This window comes from Gossypium raimondii, chromosome 13, assembly GCF_025698545.1.
Source record: "Gossypium raimondii isolate GPD5lz chromosome 13, ASM2569854v1, whole genome shotgun sequence".
NCBI classification, from domain to species: Eukaryota; Viridiplantae; Streptophyta; class Magnoliopsida; order Malvales; family Malvaceae; genus Gossypium; species Gossypium raimondii.
The window spans coordinates 56,527,669-56,539,393 of record NC_068577.1 but is presented as its reverse complement, the minus strand read 5'-3'; the positions used below and the strand labels follow the sequence as shown (position 1 = coordinate 56,539,393).

The 11,725-nt window shown below is 34.7% G+C and overlaps 2 protein-coding genes across 2 annotated transcripts; one reads left to right on the top strand and one right to left on the bottom strand.

The window, feature by feature from the left end:
* Positions 1 to 543: 543 nt before the first annotated feature.
* On the top strand, positions 544 to 5,930 carry LOC105783053 (U-box domain-containing protein 35). The gene is made up of 7 exons (XM_012608233.2): positions 544 to 1,048; positions 2,334 to 2,422; positions 3,355 to 3,476; positions 3,577 to 3,738; positions 3,882 to 4,176; positions 4,922 to 5,023; positions 5,461 to 5,930. Exons 1-7 carry the CDS (start codon positions 871 to 873, stop codon positions 5,791 to 5,793), a joined length of 1,281 nt encoding a protein of 426 aa, XP_012463687.1. The 5' UTR covers positions 544 to 870; the 3' UTR covers positions 5,794 to 5,930.
* Positions 5,931 to 6,108: 178 nt separating this feature from the next.
* LOC105783052 (hypothetical protein) lies at positions 6,109 to 10,947 on the bottom strand. The gene is made up of 4 exons (XM_012608231.2): positions 9,861 to 10,947; positions 8,127 to 8,276; positions 7,312 to 7,497; positions 6,109 to 6,515 (listed from the first exon to the last, which is right to left on the bottom strand). Exons 1-4 carry the CDS (start codon positions 10,896 to 10,898, stop codon positions 6,435 to 6,437), a joined length of 1,455 nt encoding a protein of 484 aa, XP_012463685.1. The 5' UTR covers positions 10,899 to 10,947; the 3' UTR covers positions 6,109 to 6,434.
* Positions 10,948 to 11,725: the final 778 nt, after the last annotated feature.

Here is an 11,725-nt window from a genome sequence, read left to right as displayed (position 1 = left end):
GGAGTCAGATGCATTTTGTCCCATTTACTCAAAAAATGGACAAATTAGTCCCTACATTTAATAGTTAGATTAAAGAGCCAATTGGTCCCTCTGTTAAAAAATTTATCCATTTCTACTATTAAAAACTAGGCGATATACATCAAAATGAGGTACATCTAGCACACCATATGTACTATTTGGTTATTCTGTTGCTAGTTTTTAACAATAGAAATGGATAAAATTTTTAATAAAAATAACTAGTGTGCTCTTTAATATAATGTACAGAGACTAATTTACCCATTTTTTGAGTAAGGAAACAAAACGCAATGTAACTCCTAAAATAGGGGCCTCTATGACACTTTTACCTAAATATTTACTTTATAGAATAATGATTGGGTTTTGTCGAGACCGTAAGTCCTTTGAGTAGTAAGGCTCAAGTTTTACATATACCTATGCTATTAACGCCTTTTATCCGGTTATTTTCAATTCTTCATCGCATTTATTTTACATTGGTTTGATTTTACTCTATAAATTGAGTCCGAGTATAGAACTATAGTTGATATGTTCTAATTTGATTCATAAAAATGTACGAAAACAAAGGAGGGTATATCCAACAAAAGATAATTTGATGCTATTTTAAAGGGGGCTTAAATTAGTTGCCTCCGTTTATGCAAGAGGGAGAAAAAACCAAAAATATGCGTGCGCGGAATGGGTTTTTGCAATTCCAATTTCATCTTCTTCATCATTAGCCATGGTTTGATTCATTTGGGAGGGTTTAATCACAACCCCAGTTTTCTTTCTTTTGTTTCTTCCATCCCTTTTACGACCTCATCGTCTCCTCGCCGATGAGAGGAACGTAGAAACCAAATCGGATCGAAATTAAATGAAGAAATGTCTCAATATGTGCGAGGGGAGAATCCGGAAAGAAAGGATAGATTAGTAGCTGTTGGTGTCGATAAGGATAAGTATAGTCTTCAAGCTCTTCATTGGGCTGTTGATAATTTCCTCACCAGAGGTCAAACTTTGAGGCTTGTTCATGTCCTTCAAAAACCAATCAACCCCCTTCAAGGTAATCAATGCTCAAGCTACAAATTTTATGTTTTTTAAAGGGAGTTAAAATTGAAGTATAATTTATAATTGTATTAATTTATCATTTTGGAATTTTGAAGGGATTAAATTGAAATTTTATCATCTAAAGAGGGGTTGGAGTGCAATTTTATTACTATATTTGTAATTTCAGAGCTTTAGAGTGATTAAAATGAACCTTGATCATTTTTGGAGGGACAAGATCCTAACTCCCAACTGTTCCCTTGTCGTCGTTCTTAGCTCGGGGGTTATATATGCAGCCCCGCAAAGCCGTAAAACATTTTTTAGGGGAGTTATAATTAAAATACAAATTTTGGAGAGTTAAAACTGAAAATTTACCATTTTGATAAAACGACCATGCTTGCCCCTAATATTTAAATCTATGGGATAGCCAGCCATAATATTGTTTAAGGGGTCAAAGATGAATAAGAATCTTTTTAGAGGTTAAATTATAATTTTATCATTATATTAATTTATAATTATATCAGTTTTAAAGGAATTAAAAGGATAATTTTACGACGTTGGGGCCAAAGTAACTACTTGCGCCCTTTGTCTTCGCCTTTGGGCGTAGCTAGGGACAAGTGGGGTCTTGGTCCCTTGATTCAATGGTATAATTTCACTCATTCAAATATCATTATATTAATATGTAATTGCATAAATTTTAAGAAGCTAAAAAGAAAATTTTACCACGCTGGGAGGTCAAAGTCACTGCCTACCCTTTTTGTGGGGTCTTGGCCCTTTGGTTGAATATTATAATCTCACTCACTCAAATATAAATAGTTTAATTGCCAATGAGAACTTAGTTTAGTTGGCAAAGATAGAAGCCTTGGGTCCTGAGTACTTAGGTTTTAGACCTATCATGTGCAATGACTCTAGTATGAATTCAGGTCTTTCCAATTCAACTAGGATCCCAATTCTTGACCCAACTTTCTATCAAAATCAAGATTGAGAAAAGAAAGTTTTCTAATTATTGACTCAAAACTATTGGCGAAGTCCACTCGACGGAATAAGGGGATATTTATGGCAAAACAAGCCAATCTGGTATTTCGCAATAATGTGCAAGTTTTCAAGTCCCATCATGTACAGTTGTCATGGGTGAGTTTTAGTCAAGTTAGTCCAGTTGGTAGTTTGGATTGTATCAATTTTTATTCTCATTGTGATGTAATAGTTTAATATTTATAGTTACTCGGACCTTATATTTGTAATAATTTAATCTTAGTTGATTGTGCTGACAACATGTTTGGTTGTTTTGTATGGATTGAAATCAGATGAAAGTAATGTCGGAGGAGAACGACAAGTCGATAATCAGAACTTGGACCTTTTCCTTCCTCTTCGAATCTTATGTGCTCGTAAACAGGTTAGTTAATTAATACTCAGAAAATATTAAGGTCAAATTATAATTTTGGTCCTTCAATTATGTTAGAAATTGAGATTTAATCTTTATATTTAACTTGGTATGATTTGATGCCATTTTGTATTGGAATGGTGTCTATTGAAATAGTCAAGGGACTTATTAATTGTTGGTATAATGTTAAATTTAGCCCTCAACATTTATATTTTTCAATTTTGTTTTTTAGCTAAATTTGGTGTTCGGCTTTTAGAAAAAGGTTAAATTTAACCATCAATCCTTTAGAAAAGAGTCGAATTTTTTAGTGAAAATATTGAAAAACATTGAACTTTTAAACATATCTCTCATAGTAATCCACAAGTATGTCATGCTTCCTTTTATGAACTTTTTATATATTTCTTTAATTTTGATTTTACTTTTATTTATTTAATTTTTATAATTTTTAAATTATTTTTCGATGTGTCATATAAGACAAACAGGATCATGTCAACATAAAGTCACATGGATTGCCATGTGGGTTGTTAGAATGACATTAAAAATTTTAATATTTTAGTCAGCATTTTTATTTTTATTTTTATTTTTTAAACGATTTAGCTCTTTTTGAAATGATCAAATTTAGCTCAAAAAAAGAATAAGGGTCACATTGATAAAAAGATGTAAATATGGGACTAAATTTGACATGATGCCTTAATTGTTTGAATTAATTAATGAGATTATAGAAATAGAGATCACAATATGCCAACAACTCAAAGATGCAAGTAGTTATGAGCTTTAGGGTTGAAATCCTACCAATAACATCCCCTTCCCCCCAATATGTAATGTACCAAGAAAAACAGATGCACCAAATTAAAATACAGTACTTAATCTAAATTATGAACATAGTAGAGGGACCAAAACAAAATTTGATCAATTCTAGTGTGTTTTTTTTATGTGTGTGTCAGATACAATGTGAAACAGTGGTGCTAGAGGAAACAGATGTTGCAAAAGCACTTGTTGGATACGTTAACCAATATGGAATTGAGACTCTGTTTGTTGGTGCTGTCTCAAAGACTGGAATTTCCAGGTAATGCCTGCATCTTTACTTCTACCTTTCAACTGCTAAATGCATGCATGCATGGATGTATGTATGTTTATGGTCTGAGTTCAGTGTAATGTACGTACAGATTATTCAAGGGTACAGATACCCCATCTAGCATACTAAAACTGGCACCAGATTTTTGCAATGTTTATGTTATTGCGAAACGAAAGGTTGCTGCAGCACGACTTGCTAGTCGACCGGCCCCCGGTAGAGCTCAAAGCTTGAACAGTGAGGATGACTCAATCATGTAAGCTTTTACCATCCACTGCTTAGTAACCCCATCGATTGAACAATTTTTACATGTTACGTGAATTCATCAAGTGTTATTTATTTATTTATTATTTTGAATATTGGGATGTGAATGTAATTAAAAAAAGATGAAATGTCCAGAGAAGACGATGGGTTATTCTATGATGATGAAGTTTCAGCACTTGACATGAACTCATCCTCAGGGGCAGGCAGTGATGGCTTGAATTCGTCTTTATATCAAAACCTTGGTACTTCCTTGAGATCACCCCCTGTTATGGACCCCTTCCGACGGTCTTTTGCGGTGCCGGTGACCTCGTCACCCGCCCTGGACCTGCCTGCTTTTCGGACTGGCCAGAAGCATCATTCCATTCCCACCACTCTCTCTGAGTATTCGTCTTTGTTGGAGTATGAATCACCATCTTCTCCGGAATCTGCAGTAAGTCCTACTATAATTTCAATGCCTTCAACACTTTATCAACTTTTACAATGGGTCATATATATCTTTGAAGTGTCGTCCCCTAGGTAACTGATCAAATCCTCATCAATCAAAGGTATTGTTTCTATGTCGAGATTGTCTCTCGTACTTAATCAAAAACTAGTGTACCATGAGTGCCCCGATTAGTATAAGAGTTAAGAGAGAAGTGTCAATATAGGGCATGTAATATTATAGAGCTCACTTATGTGTTGTGGGGAGGAGAGGAGGGGAAGGTTGAACCACAGACTTGAAGCTTAAGGCCTTACTTGCAACCATGGTGCCACTAGGACTATATACCAATAGTACCACATTTCCCAACAAGTGACTTATATACTATAGGTTAGAGGTTTAAACCCCACCAATGGGGAGATGCTCATGTCTCCTAGATGAATGGTCATACACCCTCATACAATCGAGGTGCTCCTGGCTCTATGGACTAATCCCTTAGAGTAACTATTCACAACACATTAACTCTCAACAAAGTACATGAAATGAATTCTCTAGAGGACAATACATTCGATTATTAGAGGACTGATCGATTACGTGACGAATGATCCTTCAAAAATCTTTTTCAAAAGGAGTCAACCCCTCAACATGTATATATGCTCGTATAGACGTACATTTATATATGTTCTTTGAAGAGAATTTTGATAACTAAGTTCAATTCTAGCTTTACATTGTTTGTTTTTCTTCCTTTTATAAATAGCCGGAAGACAATGATGAAACAAGAAGGTTAAGGATAGAGCTGAAACAAACAATGGATATGTACCATGCAGCTTGCAAAGAAGCATTGGCAGCCAAACAGCAGGTAATATATTATATTAATGGTTAAGGGTTTAGGGAATCTATTTATGTATAATAAATAATAGGGATAAAGCAATATTTAATTTTTTTTTAATGTGGCAACTTTTTACAATTTAATTACTTTTTTTTGTTCACATTAATTTTGGAACTTGACAATATTTTCCAGTTTTGATCTGACGTGACACATTAATATTGTGTCATGTTGTTTAGGTGATGATGTGTCCCAATTTCAAATTTTCACATCATCATAAGGACCAAAATTGAGAAAACTTATCAAGTTCAAAGATTAATATGGACAAAAAAAAAGTTCAAAATCAAGTTAAGAAAACTTGTCAAGTTCAAAACTAAATGAAACTTTATCTCTAAATAATATTAATAGTTTAGGGTATATATACATACATAAATGTATAACATAAAAGTACATTACATGTATAAATATAGGTGATGCAACTCAAAGAATGGAAGAGAAGAGTAGAGGAGAAAAGAAAAAAAGGAGGAACATTATCATCAACAAGAAAAACAAGAATCACAAGAACAAGAGTTGATATTGATGATGAGTCAACTCAGGAACTGGTGGAGCTAGAGGTGCAAAAGAGAGTGGAAGAAGAACTTCAGAAAGCACTTTGTGAAGCAGAGGAAAGAAGAAAGATGATGGTTGTAGATGATTTAGGCCATTCCCATTTAGTTGTCAAGTACCAAAGCTTATTTCATATTTTAGTTGTCACTTTTCTATTCTATGTCTATTTTACTATATATGTCTATTTTACTATATAGTTTAGTACCAAAAAATATATAATCTGTAAATGGGACTAAGTCCCGAAATTACACATAAATTTTGATACAATGTGTAATGTGATACAAACACTTTGATTTCATTCAATTGTTTACATGTAACGTCGACTTTGATCAAATTTTACATGCCATTAACAGTTAAACCTAAATTTTAAAATCTGAAAAATAAAGAAACTAAATTTCAAATTCTCTAAGAGTACAGGGACTTATGGGATATTTTAACGTAAACCTTAAACAGGTAAGGCTGATTAAAATTAAGTTGGCTGTCAATAACAATCATATAGCATAGCAACATCAGGACAGAAATAGCAGCAATTCATCACAGCACAAGTAGCAAATATTGCAATTTCCAGTTAAACACAACAAAAACTTCAGCATTTTGCTCTCTCAAAGAAATGCTTATTGACCAATGCTTAAAATTTAACTAGCATATAAATCTATTACAATAGTTCATTTTCCAGCAGGATCAAATATATAAGCAAAATCTCTCTTCACCAAAATTATGTTCATACATCCCCCACCCCCTCCTCCCTCAAAAAAAAAATGTAGTCAACTTAATTCAATGGCATGAGGCAATAATTACTTAGTATCATCTTCACTAAATAAACCAAAGCCTTCTACCTTTATTTGTATTGTTGAGAGACCTCCCATACAAGCTTATCCATGAACTGGCATTTTTTGTCAAATCCCCAACCAGGGTTGCTCTGCATTAGACAAGTTCAAGTTAGATCCGGCAATTTTGGACAGTCATGATTGATCAAACATGGAACATGGCATGACACGGAAAAAATGGAACAAACATGATACAAATATACCAACATGTCAAAATATACATAAACAGAACTATTAATGTATCAAAATTGATATATTGGATATAGCCCAGAATCTAACATCCCTGCATCAGAATCTGTGAGAAAGGTGATTCCAACCCTTCCATTTTACAAGAGATATCAGCAAAGTAAATCCATGAAAGCGTTATGCAACTAACTCATTCATACATGGTTCTAGCAGCTAAAATACTAAATTCTGGAATTTTCAATCTACATTGTGCTTTCTCTTATGCTCAATCCAGCTAACTAAAATCATCACCCATGGCTCAGGGGAAGCCAGGAAGGTGACTCATTTCTACCTTTCTTAAAGAGAATTTATACAAAAAAATAAAAAGGACAAACAAAACAAAATTAAAACTTCCACTTTATTATAGTTCCTGTCTTCTTATGCCTCATGCAAATAGCACCTTTAGGGTTACTTCTAATAACAAAACTCAACCATAAAGCTTGTGCCTGTTAGTGTCTTTAACCTTCTTGAAGTGCCAGGGATCTCATACCTATGGCAGACAAGTTCTTTCCAAATGTGTCAAATCTATTATGCAAGTCCAAAAAGAATATAAGGAAGCTAAAGTTCAAATCCTGTTATCTCACAATTGCACATCACCAGAGAACATGTTCCACAAATGCAATTGTGCATGGAAGTAAACATTAGTTAAGAATAAATAGTAACCTGAAGAGTAAGAACTGCACGATTTGCAAACTGCTTCACAGAAGCAGGTGCACTTTTGGGAATAGTTTTTGCAACTCTTTCTAACTCCTCTTGCTGTTTCTTTGCAGTTACTCTATCAGGTCCGCTGTAGTAATCAATGATCTCTTGCAGTAGAGGCACCTTATCCATTGTTTCCTTGATGGCTTCCTGAAATGTTACAAATGTGGAAAAGATAGTATACAGCTATTCACATGAAGAAGTCATCTACAATAGACTATCAAGAAAAAAGAATTCGGTGTCCTTTTCCAGAAAATGCAACAGGTCCAAAAAGAATGCCTCCATTCGGAAATGAAGTGCTGATTTTTTCTCCATTAAGCATATAATGAATATTTCTTCCAATATGGAGTTCCACTGTGATTCTTTTGATGTGGAAAACCAACAAAAGCAGAGAGATATTAGTTCTTTGAGAACATCACGTTATACAACAAAGCAATATGTTTGACAGCTGACAAAATACAAGGTTTACCAGAATTGATAAAGTTGTGTTGATTTCACAGGTTAACTCTCCAATTTCTTTAAGAAAATTTGTGTGCTAAAATTTTTTTACCATGACATCCTTAATTCCTTACGGTGATTTACTGGCTTAGAAACTAAGGACATAAACTAGTCCAATTTCAACTATAGGATTAACTTAAAGCAGCATGTCCTCCAAAAAGAATTTGATTAAAAAACTTACTATATCAGTAAATAAGAAATATTTCTAGTTCTCCATGTCAATCATATAGAAGAAATACATCCTGTTAACAACGAGTCAAGGTCAAAGAAATAGAATATACCTCCCACTCCTCTTGATTTTCAATTCCTTCATATGACATGAGGAAAGGCTTCACCTTCTCAAGTGCATCTCTAAGAGACATAGGTGGTTTCTCATCAATATCTGGGTTAGTCCCAAACTCTTCCATCAGATATTCAGGTTCGAACTCTATCTGCAACCCAAATAAGTACATAAAAGCTTTGAATCAAGATTCACACAAAAACATCAATGTTGGACAATACAGTCCATGCATATTCTTGTTGCAATGTTCAATTAAGGAAATGGTTGAATTAGTTTGATCTTGTTTCAATTGTTCTTCTTTTAAATGTGCATTATCAATTGTATCTACAACACATAAACCTATTTGTTAGCAATGCTTCGCATTACACAAAATTCTAGTCCAAGGAAAACTTATAGCAACCAAGTATATACCTTCTAAACAATCCTAATGAACCGAGCAAACTGGTAATCATTTAATTACATACCAAAAACGCCTTTATAAACAGTAATTACTAAGAAAAAGAATCAGATGACTTACCAGCCCAAACTGTTATGTAGCACGCAAGTAAACACAAATTTTAATTTTCTTGATTAATCAAAGTAATTGACAATGAGCTCATAATAGCCATCTAATACAAGAATTTTCAAGAACAAACCAAAAATACACTCCTTGAACAACTTCAGGAATATCAAACAATTTGCTGTACATTATCGTCAGAACAAGTGAATCATTGAAAATCAACAAGAATATATTAAATTATTCTGAACAAATTACAGAATGCAAGGGCAGCAATGTGAATATAATTTCACACCAACCAATTAGAGCCTAACATAGCTATAGAGTATTACCAGCCTCGTAGATTATAAAATAAATAAATTACTGAGGCATATCTTTCAGATTAAAACTTATTACTGTAGTTGTCACCCCTAAAGCCCATCTACTATCTTATTCTAGATAAGCCTCAAACAACATAATGACGATTAACAGAAGTTAGAACTCTGTCCCAACCCAGGTTTTTCATTTATACGTTTTCTATCCTAAAACAATTAAAATTCATGGGACAGAATTCGAATCCTTAACATCATACATACAAATTAATCCTCGTTTTTCAATCAAGTTAACTGAATACTTTACATCATTTATCATACTCTCCGTTGCAAACTAAAGTTACCTTCGTATTTAAAATAAAAGCACAAACACAAGTAAATGAACTTCCAAATTAACATTGAGACCTTATACAAGGTATTAGACATGGTGATAACTGTGAACATAGGACTAACTCTAATTCTAATCTAGCAATCACCAGCTTTGACTAAGAATGCCATTAAAGCAGACTATGAAGCAAGAAAAGCACTCCCATCCCTAGTCCCCACCCCCATATTAAATTGTTAATCCCATCCCTTCCCATAACAACGAGTAAGGGAAAGATTTGCCCACACTAGCCAACCCCCTCCTTTACCATACAGGAAATCAGATTCTCCACCCTTAATATTATTCTGCTACACAGTAACTCTATTTTCAGATAGGAATTCTCTGCAATTTATCTAAAATAAAATATACTTAAAACATTCCCTGAGTCCAATTCTACACAAATTACAAGAAAATTTAGTCTATAATATATATATCACCAGGCCAATTCTCTTTCAGCCGATAGCATACATAGAAAAAAGAAAACATTTTAATATCTAATCCTAATGAATGAAAATAATAATGATAATAATCATGGAACAAAATTTTAAAAGGTGAACAACTCACCATAAAGTTGGTATGCAAAGCTTCCAAGTAGGCATCATCCATAGGAGAAGGCAAAACTCTACTGCTCATCTCTTCAAACCCTTCAACCAACTTATTCATACTGTCAGCTCCAATAGTTTCGGCCAACCTCTCCCCATCCGCATTGTTCCCTAAGTAAAGTTCATCTCTAAGCTCTTTAACAGCTTCCTCCTCTTCCCTTGTGTCTTCTCCCTCCCTTCTTCCTCTTCCCCTACCCATTTGCGCACCTCTACCTCTACCCCTACCTCTTCCTCTACCTCCACTCCTACCCATATCCTCCCTTTCATCACTTCCACTTTTCCTTGAAAGAATGCACATTGCTTTCTTTACTGCTTCTTCCTTACTCAACCGGGGCGAAGGAGGCTGTTGTTGTTGTTGCTGCTGCTGCTGCTGCTTCTGCTTCAGCCTGATATGCCTATTTTCTTCCTTGGTCTGCAAGACAGGCTCTGGTTGTTTCACGGGCTTGCCCCGCCCAGCACCCGATAATGACGCGACTGAGGGTGTGCTAGGTGAAAAAGTTCGCTCACTCGACTGAACCGACTCAGCAGGTAGCTTGGCAGACGAATCAGTTTCAATCTCATCCTGTTTCATAACAAAGATCGGCTGCTTTGCTTCCCTCGGAGGCGGCGGAGGCGGAGGTGTCTGCCGAACTGACTCATTGGTGACTCGGCCTCGACCAGACCCATTTTGGGAAACAAAAGAAGAGAAAGAAGGGATAATAGGTTCAGACGAAAAGGGTATTCCTCTTCCACGGCCATGGCCTAATCCAACAGCTTGTGATTCAGCCGAGTCACGCTTCGTGTCCTCTGAATCAGGTTTTCCAAGGGCTGGAGTGAAACCACCGAACGTACCAGAAGGGGAGGCGCCCCCACGGCCGCGGCCTCTGCCACGGCCGTCACCGGAGCTGGAGGAAGCGGAGAAAGGGGAGGAGGATTGGAAGAGAAAAGAGGTGCGTTTGGTAAGAGATGTAAGGTAGTGATTGGTAGGGTTAGAGAAGGTCCTGCCAATGGTTCCTCTCATTTGGGATCTGTCGACTGTAGATTACACTTCCACTACTGCTAAAACGAAACCACGGGTTACAATAGGTTAATATAAATTTTAGCGTTAAAAATACCATCCAGGCACCTCTACTAGTAATCAAATTATATTTTGCACCTAACAAATTAGTTTATACATTAATTAGAATAGCAAATTAGTCCTTTTGATTAAAATTTTCATCTATTTATATTGTTAAAAATGGGTGTGGCTAACAACATAACCAGATAGTTATTCATGACATGTCACATATAAATCATACTAACATATGGGGACTAGTTTTAAAGTAGAAATTGATGAAATTTTTAACAGATTAATCAATTTACTTTTTGATTCAACATATAAAGATTAATTTACCCATTTTTTAGTAAATGGGGAAAATGCAATATAATTCATAATACAATAATTTTAACGTTTAGATGAAGGCTTAAATTACATTGGTCAGGTTAATTTCGGGCTATGTGGAGTAAGATTGAACCAATTTGTTTTTCATATTTTAAGTTTAAATCATTTTGTCGGTAAAAAGTATCATGAAGGCCCCTACATTAGGAGTCAATTTACATTTTGCCTCCTCTGCTAAAAAATGGGCAAATTAGTCCCTATATATTAGATCAAAGAGCAAATTGATCATTGTGTTAAAATTTTCATCCATTTATACTATTAAAATTTATTATTATACGCCAGCATGAGGTACAAGTGACTTAAATGAAAACTTTTAAATAGCTCAAAGACTATTTTGTAACTTTTTGAAATTGAATGACCAAAATGTAAACTTACTAATAATTTAAGGGTAAACACAGTAAAAGTTACCC